Source organism: Engystomops pustulosus, chromosome 8 (genome assembly GCF_040894005.1).
Source record: "Engystomops pustulosus chromosome 8, aEngPut4.maternal, whole genome shotgun sequence".
NCBI classification, from domain to species: Eukaryota; Metazoa; Chordata; class Amphibia; order Anura; family Leptodactylidae; genus Engystomops; species Engystomops pustulosus.
The window spans coordinates 28,782,606-28,807,773 of record NC_092418.1 but is presented as its reverse complement, the minus strand read 5'-3'; the positions used below and the strand labels follow the sequence as shown (position 1 = coordinate 28,807,773).

Below are 25,168 nucleotides of genomic sequence, written 5' to 3'. Positions count from 1 at the left end.
TGTGGCAGTCCAAAAAAGTTTTCAAACCAGAGGAGCAGGTAGGTGGCCCTCCAGAAAAATGAAATAGATTGAGTGCCTGTATGTGGCAGTCCAAAAAAGTTTTATAAACCAGAGGAGCAGGTAGGTGGCCCTCCAGAAAAATTGAATAGATTGAGTGCCTGTATGTGGCAGTCCCAAAAATTGTTTAAAACAGAGGACCGGGTAGGTGGCCCTCCAGAAAAATAAAATGCATAAAGTACTATAGCTAGAGCCAGTGGGCCCTGTCAAAAAATAGCCAGTTTCCTCTGCTTTAGTGTACAAAGAGGAGGAGAAGGAGGAAAATGAGGAGGATAAGTGCATAAATTATTCAGGTTGAGCTTCCTTCACCTGGTGGAGATTGGAAATTATAAGAAATCCAGGCTTTATTCATCTTAATAAGCGTCAGCCTGTCAGCGCTGTCAGTCGACAGGCGTGTACGCTTATCGGTGATGATGCCACCAGCTGCACTGAAAACCCGCTCGGACAACACGCTAGCGGCAGGGCAGGCAAGAACCTCCAAGGCGTACAGCGCCATTTCGTGCCACATATCCAGCTTTGAAACCCAGTAGTTGTAGGGAGCAGTGTGATCATTTAGGACGATGGTATGGTCAGCTACGTACTCCCTCACCATCTTTCTGTAAAGATCAGCCCTACTCTGCCGAGACTGGGGACAGGTGACAGTGTCTTGCTGGGGTGACATAAAGCTGGCAAAAGCCTTGTAAAGCGTACCCTTGCCAGTGCTGGACAAGCTGCCTGCTCGCCTACTCTCCCTCGCTACTTGTCCCGCAGAACTACGCACTCTGCCGCTAGCGCTGTCAGAAGGGAAATACTGTTTCAGCTTGTGCACCAGGGCCTGCTGGTATTCATGCATTCTCACACTCCTTTCCTCTCCAGGGATGAGAGTGGAAAGATTTTGCTTGTACCGTGGGTCCAGGAGAGTGAATACCCAGTAATCGGTGCTGGAATAAATTCTTTGAACGCGAGGGTCACGGGATAGGCAGCCTAGCATGAAATCTGCCATATGCGCCAGAGTACCAACGCGTAAGAATTCACTTCCCTCACTGGCCTGACTGTCCATTTCCTCCTCCTCCTACTCCTCCAACTCCTCTTCTTCTGCCCATACACGCTCAACAGTGAAGGACTGAACAATGGTCCCCTCTTGTGTCTCGCCAACATTCTCCTCCTCTTCCTCCTCATCCTCCTCCACCTCCTCCGATATGCGATGAGAAACAGACCTGAGGGTGCTTTGGCTATCAACAAGGGAATCTTCTTCCCCCGTCTCTTGTGACGAGTGCAAAGCTTCCGACTTCATGCTGATCAGAGAGTTTTTCAACAGGCCAAGCAGCGGGATGGTGAGGCTGATGATGGCGGCATCGCCACTGACCATCTGTGTTGACTCCTCAAAGTTACTCAGCACCTGACAGATATCAGACATCCACGTCCACTCCTCATTGTAGACTTGAGGAAGCTGACTGACCTGACTACCAGTTCTGGTGGAAGTTGACATCTGGCAGTCTACAATCGCTCTGCGCTGCTGGTAAACTCTGGATAACATGGTTAATGTTGAATTCCACCTCGTGGGCACGTCGCACAACAGTCGGTGAGCGGGCAGTTGGAGGCGGCGCTGCGCTGCCCTGAGAGTGGCAGCATCTGTGCTGGACTTCCTGAAATGCGCACAGATGCGGCGCACCTTCGTGAGCAAATCAGACAGATTGGGGTATGTCTTGAGGAAACGCTGAACTATCAGATTCAACACATGGGCCAGGCATGGCACATGTGTCAGTCTGCCGAGTTGCAGAGCCGCCACCAGGTTACGGCCGTTGTCACACACAACCATGCCTGGCTTCAGGTTCAGCGGTGCCAGCCACAGATCAGTCTGCGCCGTGATGCCCTGTAATAGTTCTTGGGCAGTGTGCCTTTTATCGCCTAGGCTCAGCAGTTTGAGCACCGCCTGCTGTCGCTTAGCGACGGCACTGCTGCTGTGCCTAGAGCTAGCGACTGATGGCGCCATGCCCACGGATGGTAGTTCGGAGGAGGAGGTGGAGGAGGGGTGGGAGGAGGAGGAGGCATAGTAGGCCTGAAAGACCTGGACCGAGGTAGGCCCCGCAATCCTCGGCGTCAGCAGTATATGACCAGCCGCAGGGTCAGACTCGGTCCCAGCCTCCACCAAGTTAACCCAATGTGCCGTCAGCGATATATAGTGGCCCTGCCCGGCAGCACTCGTCCACGTGTCCGTGGAGATGTGGACATTAAGGGCTTGGGCGTGTGGGTGGGTTGCACTATATTTCCTTTTCCGCTCCAGCGTCTGGGGTATGGAGAGCTGAACGCTGGTGGATGCTGTGGAGGATCGTGGAGGCGACGATGGGGTTTTTGTGCCAGGGTCCTGGGCAGGGGGCTGACTATCAGCTGACACAGGGGAAGGAGCAGTGGTGTGCACGGCCGGAGGTGAACGGGCTTGGTGCCACTGAGTGGGGTGTTTAGCATTCATATGCCTGCGCATACTGGTGGTAGTTAAGCTAGTAGTGGTGGAACCCCTGCTGATCCTGGTTTGGCAAAGGTTGCACACCACAGTCCGTCGGTCATCCGGTGTTTCCTTAACCCCATAGCGCAATAAGACGTACCCTTACGTCTTACTGCGCATGGGGGAGTATGAAGAGGGCTCACGGGCTGAGCCCTCTTCATACTCACCGGGCATTTGCTTCATAATGAAGCAAATGCCCGTCGCTAACACCCGCGATCGGTGCTTCCACCGATCGCGGGTGTTAACCCTTTGATCGCCGCCGGCAAAGCTGCCGGCGGCATTAAAGAGCCGGCGGCGCGTGGGCGCCGCCATCTTGGCTCCGATCGGCGATCCGTTACCATGACAGCCTCGGATCACACAATGATCCGAGGCTATCATGTTTTAGGCCATCTATTACAATGTGCGATCTGCACATTGTAATAGATGGTATGCAAAATCCCCATATACTGCCATACTGTAGTATGGCAGTATATGGTAGGATCAATCAGACAACCTAGGGTTAAAGTACCCTAGGGAGTCTGAAAAATAGTGAAAAAAATAAATAAAAAAAAGTAAAAAAAAAAAAATTATATTAAAAAAACATAAAAATTCAAATCACCCCCCTTTCCCTAGAACTGATATAAATATAAATAAACCGTAAAAATCATAAACACATTAGGTATCGCCGCGTCCGAAAATGCCCGATCTATCAAAATATAATAACCGTTTTTCACTGCGTTTAACCCCGTAGCGGAAAATAGCGCCCGAAGTCGCAAATGGCATTTTTTTGCCATTTTGAAAAATAGAAAAAATTCTATAAAAAGTGATCAAAAGGTCGCACAGTCCTAAAAATAGAAGCATTGAAAATGTCATCAGAAGTCGCAAAAAATGACACCACTCACAGCTCCATACACCGAAGTATGAAAAAGTTATTAGCGCAAGAACACGGCAAAATGAAGAATTTTTTTTCTGTACAGGAGGTTTTAATTTTTGTAAATGTATGAAAACATTATAAAACCTATACAAATTTGGTATCCCCGTGATCGTATTGACCTAATGAATGAAATAGACCTGTCATTTGGGGCGCACAGTGTAAGCTGTAAAAACCAAGCCCACAAGAAATGGCGCAAATGTGTTTTTTCATAATTTTCACTGCATTTAGAATTTTTTTCCCGCTTCCCAGTACACGGCATGGAATATTTAATACCATCACTTTGAAGTGCAATTTGTTACGCAGAAAATAAGCCATCACATAGCTCTGTACACGGAAAAATAAAAAAGTTATAGATTTTTGAAGGTGGGGAGTGAAAAATAAAAACGCAAAAACGAAAAAGGGCCTGGTCCTTAAGGGGTTAAAGAACCTCCAGACTTCTGAAAATCTAGCCCTCGCCGCGGTAGCCCTCGCCATGGGAGCTTCACTACGTGACACATTTGGCGCTGATGCACCAGCTCTGGCCCTGCCTCTCCATCTGGCCCCACCACTGCCTCTTCCAACCTGTTCTGCTATAGGACTCGCCTCCGTCTCAGAAGCACTGTGTTCACCCGGCCTCTCAACCCAGCTTGGGTCTGTCACCTCATCATCCTCCGATCCCTCAGTCTGCTCCCCCCTCGGACTTCCTGCCCTGACAACAACTTCACCACTGTCTGACAACCGTGTCTCCTCATCATCCGACACCTCTTTACACACTTCTTCCACTACGTCAGGAAGGTCATCATCACCCACAGACTGCGACTGGTGGAAAACCTGGGCATCGGAAAATTGCTCAGCAGCAACCAGACAAGTGGTTTGTGACTGTGGGAAGGGTCCAGAAAACAGTTCCTCAGAGTATGCCGGTTCAAATGCCAAATTTTCCTGGGAGGGGGCAGACTGGGGGGGAGGAGGCTGAGGTGCAGGAGCTGGAGGAGTGCCGATTTCGGTGACATGGGTGGACTGCGTGGAAGACTGACTGGTGGACAAATTGCTCGAAGCATTGTCCGCAATCCACGACATCACCTGTTCGCACTGTTCTGGTCTCAACAGTGCTCTACCACGAGTCCCAGTAACTTCAGACATGAACCTAGGGAGTGTAGCTCTGCGGCGTTCCCCTGCTCCCTCATCAGCAGGTGGTGTCTCACCCCGCCCAGGACCACGGCCTCTGACCCCTGCAGTAGTTGGACGCCGACGTCCCCGCCCTCGTCCTCTACCCCTAGCCCTCGGGTTAAACATTTTGAAAATGAAAGTTATAACTTTAATTTTTTTTTTACTTTTTTTTTGTGGCCTAAGTAAGCCATTTGGATTCTCCTATGGCTATTTTCTAGCCAAGTATGAAAGCACACTGCTATGCCAGATGAGATGACGCTGAGTTATGAAAAAATAAACGTAAAATAAAAAGAAACTGGCAGACTGTGCCTAATTGAAATCCAACCCCTAATAAATTTTCCCACTTTGGTGTTTGGGGTGGATATGTGTGTCACTAAGAGCTAAACACAACGGTAGCAAGTCCCCCTGCAAATTCCTCACAATATGGTACTAGCTGCAAATAAAAAAAAAAATGTATAACGTTATTGTAGCCCTAAGAAGGGCTGTTGGGTTCTTGTAGAATCACTCCTGCCTAACACTATTCTAATAGAACACCCTAACGCTTTCCCTGACCAGCAGCAGCTCTCTCCATAGCGGCATTCAGACACAGAATGATCCGAGCAGCGCAGGCAGGGGCTAGTCTATTCCAGGGTCACCTGATCTGGCCAGCCAACCACTGATATCGACGTGTAAGGGTACCACGTCATGCTGGGTGGAGTGCAGAGTCTCCTGGCTTGTGATTGGCTCTGTTTCTGGCCGCCAAAAAGCAAAATGGCGGGAAATGCCATTTTCTCGAGCGGGCGAAGTATTCGTCCGAGCAACGAGCAGTTTCGAGTAAGCTAATGCCCGAACGAGCATCAAGCTCGGACGAGTATGTTCGCTCATCTCTAATCAACACCTTTTTTGCTACCGGACATCTTACGTTCTGGAGTGCTGCTTATTTTCTGCTGCTTATCTATCTATTTATCTCATATCTATCTCATATCTATCTCCTATCTATCTATCTATCTATCTATCTCATATCTATCTATCTATCTATCTATCTATCTGTTTTGTGTGTTGGATGATTTAAAAATGTCATTTTAGGCATTGGTTTTCATTGTTTTTTTTCGGGATAAAAACTTTTAAACGTTTCTAGCCTAGGTTGGTATGAGTGTAGAGGTACAAGTGCAGGTCATGTTTTGGAGTTTTTTTCTAACTTTTTTTTAAGACTTTATTCTTATTTCACTTATTTTTATATATTCTTGGCCCACAATCCCTGAGGTCCTTCACTGGACCCCAGGCTGCTGTGTGATGTCATCAATTGCAGCTGCTGGGTGCAGATTGGTGACAGAGGGAACCCACTCCCTGTGCACCCGCTTAGACACCGTTGTCTATATTTGACGGCTGTGTCTAAGATGTTAAACAGGATATCCTGCAATCTTCTTTCGATAGAAAGACGTTCAATCAGAAGAAATACCTTCAACGGCCTCTGTAAAAAGACAATACGATGATTGTTAAGGTGTTAAAATATTTACAGTGCCCCCCACAAATGTATCATAAAAAAACAGTAACTTTTGATACAGTGCCTCCCACGAAAAAGCACCAGCATAAAGCTTAGTATATATCATTCCTAAACCAAGCTCAGCACATAAATACAGAACAAAGTGCTGTACAGAAATACTGCCCCAGAATTGAGCTTGCAACATAAATATAACAACAGAGATGAACACCATGCATAAATACACCACCAGTACCAAGCTCAGTACATAAATATTGCACTGGCACAAAGTGAAGTGCATAAACAAGGCACAAGCACCACACTCAGTAAGTAAATACTGCACCTGAGCCAAGCTTAGTACATAAATACAGCACCAGACCCAAATTCAGTACATTAATTCAGCACTGGAGCTGAGCACCATGCAGGCATACAGCACCAGAGATAAGCTCAATACATAAATATAGCACCAGAACCAAGCTAAGTGCATGAGCTTGAAGATAGGGGTACTATTGATTCTACTATATTTTGAATCAATTTGGGGCAAATGCTCCAAATGTCTGTCTGTAAACCTATCTATCATCTAACATTTAACATGTCCCTTATGAGTTTTAAAGTGCTACGGAATATGCAAGTGCTATATAAATAAAGCTTATTATTATAACTATCTATATATATATGTACTTTCCCTCCCTGTTTTGTGTCTTAAACGTATTTCTATTATTCTATATTGATGGGCTACCCTCTATCATTTCGATATTCAACATGAAATAACTATATACCTTGAGCAATCTATGAGCAAGCTATGGTTTGTGCTTCTGATTGGTGTATCCAATGTCTGTAGTTCCTTCTTACAGGGGGAAACAAGTCCCCCGTTCCGATGATTTGTTAAAGAGCCCTCTTTAGATTTGTTATAAACTTTCTGTTGGGAATATGACTGCCTATTGTGTACATCATATGATAAACCTGGTTCTGCTACATGGTGAAAATATTACATTTACAGAACAAATCCTAAGGCTGCTGATAATGACTTAAGAAGTTGATCCTGTTTTTCCTTAGATTACACGGTATTTGTTATCTTGCATAATTATACAACAGCTTCCTGAAAAGTGAGAGAAAATGAAAAAAAAACCCTTCTGTAAATGTAGAAGTGTTAATGTAGAATCAGAACTTACTGAAAATATTCTAAAATCAATAGCTTGGTTCTGGTGCCGTATTTATGTACTGAGCTTATCTCTGGCGCTGTATGTCTGTATGGTGCTCAGCTCCAGTGCTGCATTTATGTACTGAGCTTGGGTCTGGTGCTAGAATTTATGTACTGAGCTTATCTCTGGTGCTGTATGTCTGTATGGTGCTCAGCTCCAGTGCTGCATTTATGTACTGAGCTTGGGTCTGGTGCTGTATTTATGTACTGAGCTTATCTCTGGTGCTGTATATCTGTATGGTGCTCAGCTCCAGTGCTGCATTTATGTACTGAGCTTGGGTCTGGTGCTGTATTTATGTACTGAGCTTATCTCTGGTGCTGTATATCTGTATGGTGCTCAGCTCCAGTGCTGCATTTATGTACTGAGCTTGGGTCTGGTGCTGTATTTATGTAGATGATGTGCCCTGAGACTTTAAATACTACGAGGGCAGTGACAGGATTTATAAGCAGTAATGGTTGAGGCCCAATGGTGAAATGGGAGCTTAATATTCTGAGTTATAAGTAATAATATGATAAACCACTTATATTTTATGGATGAGACAGGACTATATAATAACTTATTCTTTTAGATGCACGTTCACAGTTCACCATTTATCTCTGCAAGGATAGCACCCACAATGCTCTGAATGCTCTGGTTCAGGTTTGGCCAAGTTTCATCGGAACGTTCAGCCAGTAACACCCATGATCAGTGCCAGCACTGAATGCAAGTATTTCCATAGATGTGGAGGAGAATGCTTTTGCCAGCACTGGTTGTGGATGTTACTAATGGGGTTGGGGGGGGGGGGGGGTGTTGGGTTGGTGAGCCGAGCACTTTTCCAGCACCAATCCAGGGTCTGTACGGTGGAGCGCTAAAGATTTGGGTCTCTGAACTCTGAACTGGCTGAAGTCCGGTTTGGGGATCCAAACCTGCAATGTTCGGTTTTCAAACACTTTGTATACAGATGGCAAAGATGATACTTATATACTTGACTTGATACTTGACAGATGTCTGCTGACCAGAGATGAGCGAGCATACTCACCCGAGCTTGATGCTCCTTCGAGCATTAGTGTACTCGCAACTGCTCGTTGCTCGGACGAATACTTCGCCCGCTCGAGAAAATGGCATCTCCCGCCGTTTTGCTTTTTGGCAGCCAGAAACAGAGCCAATCACAAGCCAGGAGATTCTGCACTCCACTCAGCATGACGTGGTACCCTTACACGTCGATAGCAGTGGTTGGCTGGCCTGATCAGGTGACCCTGGAATAGACTAGCCGCTGCCCGCGCTGCTCGGATCATTCTCTGTCTGGATGCCGTTAGGGAGAGAGCTGCTGCTGCAGGGAAAGCGTTCGGGTGCTAGTAGATTACTGTTAGGCAGGAGTGATTCTACAACAACCCAACAGCCCTTCTTAGGGCTACCATAGCGTTTTTCAAAAGTTAAAGTGACAGTCACAGCACAAAATCCTTTTGTGTGCTGTCAGTGTTGCTTAGAAACTAGCCATAGCAATCATCTTCTGAGGTTGCTGTCTGATTTCTTCTGCCTCAGAGGCATCCATGCATGCTGCCCCTGCTATTTCCTGTCCATTTCCGTTCTGTTTCCATAATTTTCTGAGGTTTCCAGGTGTTTGGTCAAGCTTCCCTGTGCAGACCCTTGCTCCCCTTGAAAAATGCTTGAGTCTCCCATTGACTTCAATAGAGCTCGTTATTCGAAACGAGCACTCGAGCATCGGGAAAAGTTCGTCTCGAATAACGAGTACCCGAGCATTTTAGTGCTCGCTAATCTCTACTGCTGACTTGTGGAAAACAACTTAATGATATGTAAAAACGTTGAAAGTTCATCACAAATTTTTTTTTTCATGATCTCCTCATGGAGCATGTGGAAATAGCTCTGAGGAAAATCAAAAAGGGAGAAAAGATGATGGACATCCTTGGAGATGTGGCATCTGAGGAATCATTTTTTTGGTGTACAAGCCCTGAAACTATGGCAATTCCTGGCATAGAATAGCAGAGGAGAATAGTCGCCAGATACATCAGGAGGCTAGATTTTTCTGATATCTGGTGTGCCTGAGGGGAGGGGGGAACATCACATGCTGGTGCACCAGGCCCCAGTGTATGATAAATCATTTCCATTGAATCCATCTAACATCTCCATAGAATGGGTGAGATTTATCATCTGACGATAATTGTTCCTCAGAATATGATGGAATTCTATCGCTCTGGGGCTACTGGATACATCAAGAGGCTTAGGCCCCCTTACAATTGATTGGTTTTCCCTCCTTTGGACTTGCACATAGCAGATTGCGAGCTCCCTTCATCCCCTGGCATGGTCATGGTCGCACCCCCTTCCACCGCAATCGCTACGCCCTATGTAGTGGATAAAGAAAACCAACCCACCCCATCTTACATATGGGCATCAGATCAGCTGACTTGGCAAGCGTGCATGCTGGGAAAGAACATGTGAAGTAGCAGTGCAGCGCCAATTGCTGTGTGTGGGGGAGACAAATGGATAGGAATGATTTCACAGTGTCCAAACATTCCTTGGATAATGGTCATACAGAAGGACAATTAAAGTTTCGGATAATAGACCATGTCCATGCCCTATTGAAAAAGCAAGAATTACAATGGATTTATACTCCGGTGACATTAAAATAGGTTAAATATAGACTTAAAATTAAATTAGATAGATATAAAAAATACTTACCTTTCTGTCACAGCGTGGGTCAGAACTCAGCCTCTGTAGTCCAGAGCAGTAGATGTGGTGACATCACTTTATTGCGATGTTGGGCTATAGGTGCGCTGTCTTGTGTGGTAGAGCAGGCTGCTAACTTATTGCACCTTGCTCTGCCACATGCTGTTGAAACAAGGAGGGGAGGTTTCCATTATCATTGGAGCGTCACTCCGGGGCTCCCCTGAAAAGGATTGTGGGTTCTCAAGCAGAAGCCATGATATAATTCGGCAATGGCTGGAACCTCACTCTAGTATACAGTAAGAAGGGCTTACTGTACTTATACTTCAGTCTATACGGTACATAAATATGAATTGGATGATAGATAGATAGATAGATAGATAGATAGATAGATAGATAGATAGATAGATAGATAGATAATAGGAGATGGATACATATGTAGATAGATAGATAGATAGATAGATAGATAGATAGATAGATAGATAGATAGATAATAGGAGATGGATAGATATGTAGATAGATAGATAGATAGATAGATAATAGGAGATGGATAGATATGTAGATAGATACATATGGCATGGATAGATAGTCTAAAGAAACAGGTATGGAGCAGCACCATGTAAAAAAGTAGGGTGCAGGTCTTCTCAGAGGGTCTGACACCGACCCCAAGATAAAGTAACAATCGACGGTGAAGCAGCACTCCGTAATGTTGAATAAAGATATGGGATGGATAGATGGGATGGATAGATAGATATGGAATAGATAGATGGATAGATAAATTAGATAGAGAAAGCCAAGTCCGCACAATGAAGAAAGAACCTCAACAGATCCCGGAAAGATCCTTTGTTTACCAAAATTAGAAAACATGTAGGCAGCACTCCAGACTTCCAAAATTCCAAAAAAGGGGAAGTTTATTGAAGCAGTGGTGACGTTGACGTTTGTAGACCACCTTTATCAATCCAAAGGCCAAAGGCTTGATGAAGGTGTTTTACAGCAAAACGGTGCCACTGCTGGAGTGCTGCCTACGATTTTTGTACTTTTGGATATATAGATAGGTAGATAGAGATAGATAGATAGATAGATAGATAGATAGATAGATAGATATGAGAGATAGATAGATAGATAGATAGATAGATATGAGATAGATAGATAGATAGATAGATATGAGATAGATAGATAGATAGATAGATAGATAATAGATAGACAGATGGATAGGTAGATAGTAGATGGATGAAACTTGCCACTTTCATGCATAATAACACCCGCGTAAAAAGAAAACGCAAAACAAACAACAACCATCCTTCAACCCTATTTTTAAGCATTAATTGTCAGCGCGCCATAATTAGATGAATGATCGCTTTGTAATATAAATCAGAGCTGTCTAGACAAAGTGATCCTTACCCAAATTTCTCCATGCCTCCCACTGTACGCTGCACAGCCTGCCGCAAAACGCAGCGTGCCAAAAATGAATCTACGGAACTTATTTGACCTTCAGCGTTATACAAAAGCGTCACAGTGTAAACCAGCTCCCTATGTCTTCGCTTTCTCTCGGGCCCCGGCTGATGGTTGGCACAGATCCTGGAATATTAACGCATCCGCCTTATCATCTCCCATTCACCTATTTTCGCTTCTAACAAGTTTACACGATAGATCCAATAAATATGGCATGGAGAAGAACGCGTCGGCTCGCATTGTTACGATTTTGAATACGGAGTTGGAAAGCTATTAAGACTAATTCATCCGGGAGATCAAAGCCCACACACAGGCAGCTCTGTGGCCCGCAGCTATTTTCCTTTAACTCCGCTTCTTGACAGCGGTCCTTCATATCCACCGCTCTGTTCTCTTTTGAAAAATATTGCTTCCTTCTTATTAAAAGAGATGGAATTGCTATCTATTACAGGCCAGGGAACATCAGAGCTTTTGACTCTTGGTGGCTGACGTGGGTACCTGCGCAGGATGCTCGGCTCGGCCGCCTACGTCTCTTTAATAAACTCTATGAAAATAAAGTTCTTTCATATATGCGTATTGCAGAGATCACATTTGTTTGCTTATATAGAAAGAAAAAAAAAATATTTATTCCAGGCACCAACATCTTATGTGTCTACATCAGGACCACCCAGCGAGCGACATTCAAAGAGTTCAAGGGTTCACGATAGACCCGACCAATTTAATCAAGATTTTCTTTATAACCAGATTGGATGCAAAACAAAATATCCCAACAGACTTACTGTCTGGGAGTCGAGGAATGTCAAGAGAACAACCTCATGCCTTAGTCAGAGGGAGGGGAGTAGATTCGGAGACCAGAGCTAGTAGAGCATCTCACGTCCCCCCCCCCCTCCTCCTCCTCCCTTACAGGAGCTGCAACAAACAGGACCCGGCACAAATACAGAAGCCACATTAGATCCATATTCAGGGACCTGCACTATGTTTGACCATACTCAGTACCCATATAACTGCTTCAACTACGATGGGGATGAGTATCCGACCTGCAGCTCGGACGAGGAAAAGAAGTGCACCAGACCGGCCTACAGGTAAGAAGAATGACTTTTTACTATTTTGTTTTTTCACTTTTTGTCTATTTGACGCTAGGTGTTCCTTTTACTCACTGCAATGTTTTTTCGAAAATGAACAGAATCTCATTGATTGTTTTTTCACATTTATTTTCTTTCCCTTCATTGTAAAAGTTGGAAAAACAGAACAAAATATTTAATGGTGGCCTAAAATTTGATTAAAATATTACTATATAACAGAAAGCGCTGGTGTCATAGGAGTAAATGAAAATGTAACCATTAAATATAATATGCAAATGTAACCTGTAAATATTTGAATATTACATTATATTAGAAAATGTTCTAATAAAGATTAGATTTTATGTTAGTCCTACGGCACCACCTCTTTCGGTGAAATATCATGGGTTATTTAATGATAATTTATAAATGCTAAAAATTAATTTAAAAAAATATATATTTATATAAAATAATATAATTTATTGTAACTTATAGGATATTTGAAAGAATATTTTTTTCCTAAGTTTCTATATTTATGAAAGAATATAATATAATACACCATCAAGTATTATTAAAAAGTTTAAAAATAATTAAATAATATAGATGTAGTTACTATAGCTAAAATATTGTTAATGGTAAAATTATAATTGTAGTAATAATAATAATGATTGTATTATTATTACTTTAATCATTTTAATTACAAAATTAATTGTAAATCTCTGTAAATAATAATAATAGTAATAATAATGAAAGCCATTTATAACAGCCTATATATATATATATATATATATATATATATATATATATATATATATATATATATACACACGACTTTAATTAAACCTTTGTTTTCGGAGAAAATTATAAAGTTGAATATACCGTAGTCTAAAGAATTTGCATTATATAAATCATATTAATAATAATATTAAATAAATCAAATCAAAAAATTACCTGGAACATTTCAAACACATAAAAATAATAGTAATAAAACGTAATAATATTATTATTAATATGAATAACAATTATTGCTATTATACTTATTATTAATTCATATTATTAATTATTTATTGTTATATTTATTATTAATACTGTTAATTACAATATTCAGAAAGCACAAATGTGTCACCAACTACAATTACAGAACAACCTTATTTTGTCTTTCTTTGAATTTACGCAATAGAAGTTATCGGTGACTTTTCCATCGGTAAATATTGAATTTTTTTTTAAAAAAATTTGGACTGAAAAAATGACGGAGGCTGCAGGACTGTTCCTCCGTTGGATAACGGATACTTGTCAAACTGACCACAACGGATGACATAAAATTTGATGTCACTGAAGAAGGTTTCAGGTGTGAGTTGTAATTTAACAACAGTCACAGGTCCCTAATACCAAAATACTGCAGGCAAAACTCTCATGTGTTAACTTTTTGTGTTCCAGTTACATTGCGCTCATTGCGATGGCCATACAGCAAAGTCCTGACAGCAAAGTCACCCTGTCTGGTATCTATGACTTTATCATGAAGAAATTCCCATACTACAGATCAAACCAGAGAGCCTGGCAAAACTCCATCAGGCACAACCTGTCCCTCAACAGCTGTTTTGTAAAGGTAAGAACAAGACAAACCTCGCAGATGTAGCAGAGTTGAGTTTCTCTTCAGGTCTACTTAGATAACAGTAGTCAAATTCAGCTCTTCTACTTCTATACAATGGGGCTTATTTACTAAGGGTCGTAGATGGCACTTTCGACGGACTGTGCCCCGATAACACGGCTGTGACAGGTATTTAACAGGTGTCTACACTGGGGTTGTGTCGCACGCGAATGGATTTTGGCGCAGCTGTGCTGGCTTTAATGTGACAGAAATCGGGGGGGCGTGCCGTCGGATGATCCAACTGATTCGGACTGAGCGCGGGATTTAATTTTCAAATTGTGTCGCAAGACAATGCACTTACATGCACCAGGAAGAAGGAGGTGAACTCCGGCGGACCGGATCAGGGAAGCGACACAAGCAGGATAACGGGCGCACGATCTTAGTGATTGGCGGCACAGGGCATTATCGTCAGTGAACTCGGTGGGAATGTAAGTAAATGTGCCTCATTGTGTAGTATTCTCTCAAAGTCTGCATCAGTGTGCTTTATAGAATACTCAACCTCATCTGCTGCAGCACCTTGTAATTCGTATCTAGCCAGCTTTATATCCACCATCATCCAAATCACGTACCAGAAGTGCAAAGAAGTCCTGCAGCAGCTGCACCATGTATGTGCTATCTACCATAACTATGATGAATGTGACCTGTAGTCCTGGAAGTTGTAGTTGTTTACGCTCATAAGATTCCATGGTTACAATTATATATTCATATAATTTAAGCATAAATATACATTAGTCTTCAGCAGCAATACCAATGGAGGAGAATTTCTGCATAATATGGTACTGAATGTAGCATAACAATGCCTTGCATACAATAGGGGTCACTGCCCCATAGATTGTTGTATGTATCTTATCACTGCTTCATACAACTTACAGATTCTACCTAGTTGCAATATTCACTGAAATTCATCTGCGTCTTAGATGAGTTTGCGGTGGCTCACCTGCAGCAATTACTCTCCATATTTCTCTAAGATTAGGTCATTTTATAGACAAATTGCAAAGAGCAACTTATCTGCTAAATGAGGTGAACCGATTGTACGTAGTGGGGTACATTTATTAAGCATTGAGCACCAGAATTCTGGCGTAGACTGCACATAGTATTGTATTGTAGTACTGCATTATGCACGGCACAACACAATCCCATACACAGAAAGGGGCATTCCAGGGTCTATTCACATAGGAGGCCGCCAAGGTGGCTCAGTGGTTAGCATTTCAACCTTGCAGCGCTGGGGACCTGGTTTCACGTCCCAGGGTCAACATCTGCAACGAGTTTGTATGTTCTCTCCGTGTTTGTGTGGGTTTCCTCCAGGTCCTCCGGTTTCCTCCCACACTCCAAAACATACTGGTAGGTTGATTAGATTGTGAGCCCCATTGGGGACAGGGACTGATTTGGCAAGTTCTGTGCAGCGCTGCATAATCTGTGTGCGCTATATAAATAAAGGATTATTATTATTATCAGCCGCCACATTTATGTCCAACAGAAATATGGCAAACGCCCCTTGAACTGAGTGCACCAGAAAAAAATCTGGTGCCCACAGTTCCTGCATTTCGGGCGTATGCAGTGTGCGCCACATTCATGAAGACTGGATCTCGGTCTTCATGAATGTGTCGCCCGCTGCACAAACGTGCGGTTTGGCCTATAAGCATAACACCACAAAAAAGAGGGGAAAAAAACCAAAATGTAGAATGCAAAAAATAACACTTTATTAGATCAATTAAAACAAATCCATTTAAAAAGACAACATACACAGAAATGGTCCAGCAATGGTCAAAATAGCTAAATTTACAAGATAAATAGATCACAGTAACCTGTAAAGAGGCATGGAAGGTCTAGTCCTCAAAAAAGTCATGATATTTTCTTAAAAACAAGTATAGCACATTACCCAGAGGAATAACAGAGGATGATGGACACATATACAGGTATGTTCATGCAGAATGTTATAGAGCAAAAGGAGCTGATCAGATTGTACATTGTGTCCTAGATGCAGACATCAAATACTAGAGCAGGAGGAGTGACAAAGACTTTACATAATATTTTATCTATAGTTAGAATGTTATAGAGCAGGAGGAGCTGAGCAGATTGTACATAATGTCCTATCTGCAGGCAGCATGTTATAGAGCAGGAGATTAGCAGATTGTACATAGTGTCCTATCTGCAGGCAGCATGTTATAGAGCAGGAGGAGCTGAGTAGATTGTACATAGTGTCCTATCTGCAGGCAGCATGTTATAGAGCAGGATGAGCTGAGCAGATTGTACATAGTGTCCTATCTGCAGGCAGCATGTTATAGAGCAGGAGGAGCTGAGTAGATTGTACAAGGTGTCTTATCTGCAGGCAGTATGTTATAGAACAGGAGGAGCTGAGCAGATTATAAACATTGTCCTATCGGCAGGCAGCATGTTATAGAGCCGGAGGAGCTGAGCAGATTGTACATAGTGTCCTATCTGCAGGCACCATGTTATAGAGCCGGAGGAGCTGAGCAAATTGTACATAGTGTCCTATCTGCAGACAGCATGTTATAGAGCAGGAGGAGCTGAGCAGATTATAAACAGTGTCCTATCTGCAGGAAACATGTTATAGAGCAGGAGCTGAGCAGATTGTACATAGTGTCCTATCTGCAGGCAGCATGTTATAGAGCAGGAGGAGCAGATTATATACAGTGTCATATCTGCAGGAGGCATGTTACATAACGGAGAAGCTGAGCAGATCAATATGTAGAGTAGATTTGTGCTGTATAATATGAAAATAATGTAGAACTTCATCCTCCATTTTTGTACATTTTCTTACATACTTACTGTACTCTGACATAGGAGTCCACTAGTGAGGAAGCAGGGGGTGAATGAGACAATGTAACAGCCTGTAAAGACAGATCACACAGGGGCTAAGGTAGCCCCTCAGACTCATTAGCATAATTTTAAAGTTAAAGGAAACCTACCACTCAGGGTGAGCTGGTGCCAGAGCTTATTTTTGTTAGTGTTTTAAACTGCGATATCGATATTAAACTTTATAGCCGGCGCAGGGAGGTACGCGTTCGGCGCTTACCATGCGCGAGGCTACATAGGAAGTGAAGGAGAGCCGCGCGCATGGTAAGCGCCGAGATTCTGAGTACTTGATGTTTTGGCAGCTTCATGCATATGGTTTTCATATACCGGATTCTGACAGCATCTTTTATGTATCTACAGGTTCCAAGAACAGAAGGGAATGATAAGGGGAAAGGAAACTATTGGTCTTTCGCTACAGGATGTGAGTCCATGCTCGATCTTTTTGAAAACGGGAATTATAAGAGGAGAAGGAGAAGACGGAATATGAAAAAATCCCCAAAAGACAGGAAGCAAAGCCTGATGAAGAGCCATCATTCTGGAGAATTTACCTTGATGGAATCTTCAGAACAAATGGCGACCGGACAAGAAAACAGAACTGAACCAAGAACCAGACCGATGGACACCAACATCATCTTCTCCGGCAACATTTCCACCACGCAGAGTCAATCAAGCCTTGGAAAAACAGAAGAGATCAAGTTTAGTATTGATTACATTTTATCCTCTCCGGACCCTTTACCAGTTCTCAGACCTCAACATAATATTCTTGACAACAAATTCCATATTTTGGACTCACAGTCAAGGAATCTCCACTTCTGGAGTCTATGACATTCATGGACGCTTCGTCTTGGGATTTTAGCTGCAAGTAATAGTTGGAACAGATCACTGATCACTTTTTTTTGTGTTTGGTGACATCTCAGTTATTGTCTTCTGTTATTTGCATCAGTCATTATGAGCCAAAACCAGGGAACTACACAGAGATAAGATTGAGAGATCTGCACCTCTGCTTGTTTGACTACCCCTGGTTTTGGTTTCTAATAACTGATGACATAACATAGATGTTACTTTTACATTGAAATATGTAAAAATATATAAAAGAAATAAAAAGGGCTAAGAATAATTTAAAGAATGTTATTACCATATGGTCCCTCTGGATCCCCACTGATTGTCTCTATCCGGTAAAGGTCCCCCATTCTTCCGAAAGTGGGTTTTATCTCATTGCCCACTAATATCCACTAAGCAATAAGTAAAACTAGTAATAAAAAACTAAATATAAAAATATTATATGATGTTAATGTCTCCTAAATAACAGGTTCACTGATACAAACATTCCTGGAAATCAAAAATATCATATGTACCAGAGGATGTATAAAATTCCTATGTGGAACCAGAGACCCTCCATAAGCCGAGCACCAATTCTTAGATTGGGTCAAACATTGGAGTTCAAAAAGTTTTCAGTACCAACAGATTCTATAACATAGTGTGTGTCCCCTAGTAGGCTCTGTGTACATAGCATTGTAGCCTTGAAGGTTTACCATTTACAAACTGCAGGTCCTAATATATTTTTAATTTTAAGGCCCCGTTCACATCTCTTTGCATCTTACTATTTTGGAAAGATTCCTAACAGAAGACTGCAAGTATTCAGCTATCACGTGACCTCCGTTAACCACTACAGGACACAGCCATTTTCCGTTTTTGTGTTTCCATTTTTCACCGCCATAACATATTTATTTTTACAGAATCTATGAGGGATTGTCATCTACGATATAAATTGTACATAAAAATTCCAAATGTTGTGGAGGTGTGTAATTTTTTTGCTGGGTTAGTTATTTCAGGTTTCACTGTGAGGTGCAAATAATAGATCCCCTTTATTCTTTGGGTTAGTACGATCGCGGAGAAAACCAAACTTTTATTTATTTTAAAATATCCTTAAAAAAATGTCTGCCATCCCCATATTGGGACACCCACAACTTTTTCGTACTTTGGCATACAGAGCTGTCTGTCAATTTTCACAGAACAAGATGATGTTGTCATTGAGGCCATTTTGGAAACTGTATAACGTTGAAATCACTATCTATTACAATTCTTACGCGTGGCAAAATGGCGTAAAGTTTTTTTAAGGTTTTTTTTCTGTATGGAATGATTATTTTTTTATTTTGCTAGGGCATTTGGGATGCAAAGATACACAATTGTTTTTATTTGCAATTTATTTGTTTATATATATATTTAATTTTTACATTTAAAAAAAAAATTGTTTCATAATTTGTTTTCACTTTTGATTTATGACAGACAGGGGGTATTTAGCAGAGGTGTCTGAGAGCATAACTGTTCTAGTTGCCCATGGCAACCTATCAGAGCTCAGCTTTCAATTTCCTACAGCTGTTTATTAAAGAAAAGCTGAGCTTTGATTGGTTTCCCTTAGTAACTAGAACAGTTTACTCAGGAGCATAACTACAGGGGTAGCAGCCATAGCAGCTGCTATGTGGCCCACAGTGTCAGGAGGCCCCGACTTTGGGGGTTTTGGCTGTGCATATACTGAATATATGGTATTGTATGCATGTGTGTATGTGCTGTATGTATATGCATATGTGATGTGTATATGCTATATATGTGTGTGCATATGGGATGTGTATATGCTATATATGTGTGTTCATATGTGATGTGTATATGCTATATTTCTGTATATATTTATTTGCTGTATGTATGTATATATGGTATGTATACACTGGGGCACATTTACTAAGGGCCCGTTGGACGCATTTCCGTTGGGTTTTGCTAATTTTTCCGTTTTGCGCTGAATTGCCTTGGCTTTTTCGCGCACACGATCGGATTGTGGCGCCGGCTTGCATGCAACACAAATCGGGGGGCGTGGACATCGGACAACCCAACTGATTCGGACAAACCGCGGAATTTAACTTTCAAAATTGTGTCGCAAGATCATCACCAGGAAGAAGAAGGTGAACTCCGGCGGACCTCAGCGGGGGAAGCAACACATGCAGGAAATTGGATGCACAATCTTGAATCGTGAATCGTGGCAGCTCCGAATCCTCGTCGGACATTTCGGATCGGCGGCTTCAACGGGACGGGTAAGTAAATGTGCCCCACTGTGTTTGATTGTAACTTACATGTGTGAGTTAAGGGATAAGGGGGGCCCTATTCAGAAGTCTGCTATGGGGCCCTTCCTCTCCTAGTTCCCCCCCTGGTTTTACCTCAGACACTTCTGATAAATCTCCCCCCATTTAGTCTATGGACACGTTTAACCTGTACATCAGGAGTTTTCCTGACATACCCACACGCTGAGGGACACTTCCCCTCATTCATTAAAGCCCCTACACCAGTTTTCTGTCTGACATTGCACATTCTTTTTAGGGCAAACTTCTTGTACATGTATTTAAGAAGTGTCCGAGAAACATTTGTCGCAGCTGCACTATACAATAAAAAAGTGATGCACTCATGAAGAACGTGCGCCAGAAATCCTTATTGTAAAAATTTTTGTAATAGTCCGAAAATCTGCCTTTGTTGTTCATATGAACCAACCACAGCCCAGCTTTGATTTTACTAAAGTGTGAAAAGAAATGTAAGCTGTGCTGTGATTGGACAATAAAGATAGTTTCAGAAATCTGCCCTCATTTTGTAAAAATTCCCAGAGTTTTTGCACTTCCTTAACATATTTGACCTAATATACTAAGCAAAGTCGCATCCACAAGCTGTATAGCGGTACAAGACGCCCCTGAGGTTCTATACTTCATGTGCTGCCATATAGTAATCTGTACCAAACCGTATTTATGAGGTAAAACCTACTAGAAAAATTGCACTTTCAAACATTTTTGTATGGCTCTGACTAAAATATGAGGAATCCAGAAGGACAATAGCAATACAATAGGAATCTATACTTATATATTGTTTGGGAGCCATTTTAGAGAACTATGCACGAGCAACCAATCACATCACAGCTTTCATTTTTCAAAAGCAGTATTTGAAATGAAAGATACACTGTGATTGGTTGCCATCATAACTGCCTAGTTACGAATCTATTCACTATGGGGATGGTACATAAAGGAAGATATAACCTGTAAAAGGAGTACAGTTATAAACCTATTACGAATTGGAGTTTCAACTTACGTCTCCATATATAACACGTCATACCTTATCCATATCATTATCTTAAATGGGATATTCGGGTCACATGCTTCTCGCTTAAATTTTTACTCAAAAATCCTAAAAATTCACCCGTTTCCATAGTGATTCCCATCTCCTGAATAACCAGCTGGAATTCTCTTACCATATAAAATCTGATTTAAGTTATTACATAGGTTATATTATAGAAAAACATCTATTTTTCTAGATTATTGTAAAATAGAATAAATGTGGTCATATAATGTAGGCAGCATGCGAGGCCGGATATCAATGTCTGATGTGTGCAATTCCAGGTATATGTGTTCCTGTACCTTATATATCTGACAATGTAAATATATCACTGTGTCATATTCTTGTAATTGACATTATTTAAAAAAAAAAATCTCTCATTTATTAAAAAACAAAATCATTGGGTCCTTATTTATGTCAATCACAGCCAAATTTGCTGCAGGGTCTGTCATCCATCATTCTCAGACACCTTCAGCTATACCTGCTCCCAAATCACTGTACTATAAAACAGATTTCTGTTCAGGATTCCAGAAAAGCTGGGTGCTCTAATGAAAGTCATTTTGGGACTTACCCAGATTTTGTATTAGATCAGAAATAGCTGATAATTTTAAGGGTTTTTTGATTTCCAAATGTTTTATAAAATATTTACATTTTCCCAATATATAGTATATGAGTTTTTTTCATCGGTCAAGATCTCTGCTTGCTGTGATACTATAGAAGCCTTCCTGCAGATATAAGTCCTGGTCACATGATAACATTTTTTTTTCCCAAAACATTCTAAGGTATTAGTTTTTTTACATTGAGAACAGGCACACATCAAATAATTCAAGAAAATATTACAGTGCTGATGTGAGTACATTACATGACATAGATTTTCCCTTGCTTAAGTAGGGGCCTGAGGGTCTCTCCCTGCCACCGTGCTAATTTCAAAAGGTAAAGTACTTATAAAAGTGCTGTATGACATGATAATCAAGACAGTTTTTTATCCTGATGCTTCTTCCTGAAAGACATCAAGCACAGATGTTGAAAGCAAAAAATTGATAAAGCATTTGGAGAAATACATATATTATAATAACAGTCATGCTCTGTACTGTTGCTGTACTGGGTTCACCTGTAGACAGAGGTGTCACTACAGCGGTAGCAGCCATAGTAGCTGCTAAGGGTCCACAGTGTAAGGGGGCTCGGCATCCGCCTGATACACATTGGAGGATGTGCACCATTATATACATGTTATGCTGCACATTGTTTATGTGTGTGCATATTCTGTCTGTCTGTATACATAGCTCCCAACCGTCCCGATTTTGACGGGACTTTCCCGTTTTTCGTACCTCTGCCCCGCGTCACGGGCAGCTATGATATTGTCACGGATTTTCTCCCCAGGTCTCGCTGTGTCCCGGCGCTGTGTCCGCATAGTAAATACTTTGAAAGTCTGAACTCACAGTACAGAATGGCTTCTACAGACATCGGGAGGGAATCCTTTTCAGAGAAGTGTCGGGCTTAGCGGAGAGCAGGGACCACGTCATCAGCTTCAGATCAGCATCTGTCCATATATGGTCACTGCATCTCCTAGGGTTCCCCAGAGCAGACATCGGGCAGGGAATCCTTTTCAGAGAAGTGTCGGCTTAGCGGAGAGAGCAGGGACCACGTCATCAGCTTCAGATCACCATCTGTCCATATATGGTCTCTGCATCTCCTAGGGTTCCCCAGAGCAGACATCGGGCAGGGAATCCTTTTCAGAGAAGTGTCGGCTTAGCAGAGAGAGCAGGGACCACGTCATCAGCTTCAGATCAGCATCTGTCCATATATGGTCACTGCATCTCCTAGGGTTCCCCAGAGCAGACATCGGGCAGGGAATCCTTTTCAGAGAAGTGTCGGCTTAGCGGAGAGAGCAGGGACCACGTCATCAGCTTCATATCACCATCTGTCCATATATGGTCTCTGCATCTCCTAGGGTTCCCCAGAGCAGACATCGGGCAGGGAATCCTTTTCAGAGAAGTGTCGGCTTAGCAGAGAGAGCAGGGACCACGTCATCAGGTCAGATCACCATCTGTCCATATATGGTCACTGCATCTCCTAGGGTTCCCCAGAGCAGACATCGGGCAGGGAATCCTTTTCAGAGAAGTGTCGGCTTAGCGGAGAGAGCAGGGACCACGTCATCAGCTTCATATCACCATCTGTCCATATATGGTCTCTGCATCTCCTAGGGTTCCCCAGAGCAGACATCGGGAGGGAATCCTTTTCAGAGAAGTGTCGGGCTTAGCGGAGAGAGCAGGGGCCACGTCATCAGGTCAGATCAGCATCTGTCCATATATGGTCTCCAGGGCTTCCCCAGACACAAGCTCTTTATATAATTAAATTACATAAAGTTTTCGCTAGGCTGAGATTCAAACCTGGGACCCTCTGCACTGTAGACAGGAGCTTAACTAACTGAGCTATAAGCCCAGTGATACAGAGCTGAGGATTTCTGGTAACTAAGACATGTTATCTGCCATTTACACTGTGACACAGACTAATGCACTGATATATAGAGAGGGATCTTCTCAGAGATTATTATTGTAATTATTGAGACTATTATTATTATTATTATTATTATTATTATACATTTTATTATTTTTATTATTGTGGAGATGATTATTAATAATGGTAAAAATAATAATAATCATCTCAATAATAATAATAATAATAATAATAATAATAGTCTCCATAATAATAATAATAGTCTCAATAATTACAATAATCTGAGAAGATCCCTCCCTATATACCAAGGCAGTATATAGTCATAGTTCTTAGTTACCAAAATTCGGCACCTTGTTAATCACTGAGATTATAGCTCAGTGGGTTGAGGCGCTGTGTTATTATTGTATATGGACACTGCAGGTTCTGGGTTCAAATCCCAATGAGGATAATATTTTTTCTTTTTTATTGAGATGATTTTTATTATTTTAATATGGCTAAAATTTGGGGCGTGGCCAGGGAGTGATTGGGGTTGTGACTTAGGGGGATCGCCGCGGCACGTTTTCACAAATGTTGGGAGGTATGTGTATATGGTACTGTAAGTATGTGTGTATTTACTGTATGTGTGTATATGAGAAGTGCATATGCTCTATATATGGTATATGTGCTTGTATATACATGTGAGTACAAATATGTATGTATTTTAAGGGGGACGGGAGCCCCATTCAGAATTTTGCATTGAAGCCCTGTCTATCCTCGTTATTGGAACAGGAAAGGGTAGAGATCGGCACTCCAGGCTAGTTTAAAAGACTTTCTTCTTTATTCACAAATCCATAAAATCAATGCAGGTAGACATAGTGCATAGTCCATTAGACCTACGCGTTTCGAACATTAGTATTAGTTCTTACTCATGGTAAGAACTAATACTAATGTTCGAAACGCGTAGGTCTAATGGACTATGCACTATGTCTACCTGCATTGATTTTATGGATTTGTGAATAAAGAAGAAAGTCTTTTAAACTAGCCTGGAGTGCCGATCTCTACCCTTTCCTGTTCCACTATTGTTGAAGGGCGTTCCGACAAGCCCATTCGGGATACGTGCACCGGACTCCACAGAAGTGTTTCCCACGGCTTTTCGAGGTCCACGTGAGTGAGCGGATGCTCAAGTGTTGTTGTTACTATCCTCGTTATGCTTCTTCCTGTAGAGCATGCATTGTCTCAGGCCAGTGCACTGTATAAACCAGCGCTGACACACTGCACCAAAAACACTCCATGGGGGTCATTTATCTTAGTTATTTCTTTTTTTTCTTGTATTTTTGCACCTTTTGATGCATTGAAATATCTGTGTAAAAAAAAACCACCAGCAAAGTTCACCATGACCTTTTTTTTTTAGTTTTGCATATGATATATCTTTAAAATCCAGATGTACGAAAAAGTCAAAATTTTTGCACATTTTTGAGCTAGTAAATTGCAGTACCGAACAAATATAAGCAACATAATGGTAAAGGTAGCTCAAGACTCTGTGGGGTACATATATCTTAGGTTTGGCTTTGTTTGCCCCCTTTTTTTCTTTTTTGTGTCTTAGCATGCACCTTTTAAATATATGTTTAATGTTTTTAGTGAATTTGCGACTTTTTGAACAAAAGTTGGAAAAAAGTCCATTAAAAATCGCAATCAGC

The 25,168-nt window shown here is 41.9% G+C and overlaps 1 protein-coding gene and 1 long non-coding RNA gene across 2 annotated transcripts in view; one reads left to right on the top strand and one right to left on the bottom strand.

Moving 5' to 3' along the window:
* Window positions 1-19,048, top strand: part of FOXL3 (forkhead box L3) — a 38,717-nt gene extending 19,669 nt beyond the window's left edge. The window contains exons 2-4 of the mRNA XM_072122577.1: window positions 12,276-12,451; window positions 13,865-14,033; window positions 17,253-19,048. Of these exons, the coding sequence (XP_071978678.1) occupies window positions 12,276-12,451; window positions 13,865-14,033; window positions 17,253-17,717 (810 nt within the window). The 3' untranslated portion in view covers window positions 17,718-19,048. The remainder of the gene's footprint in view (window positions 1-12,275; window positions 12,452-13,864; window positions 14,034-17,252) is intronic.
* On the bottom strand, window positions 16,299-17,788 carry LOC140076049 (uncharacterized). Its single transcript, XR_011849505.1, has 3 exons — window positions 17,686-17,788; window positions 17,441-17,564; window positions 16,299-16,951 (listed from the first exon to the last, which is right to left on the bottom strand). It is a non-coding gene; the product is annotated as an uncharacterized lncRNA (long non-coding RNA).
* Window positions 19,049-25,168: the final 6,120 nt, after the last annotated feature.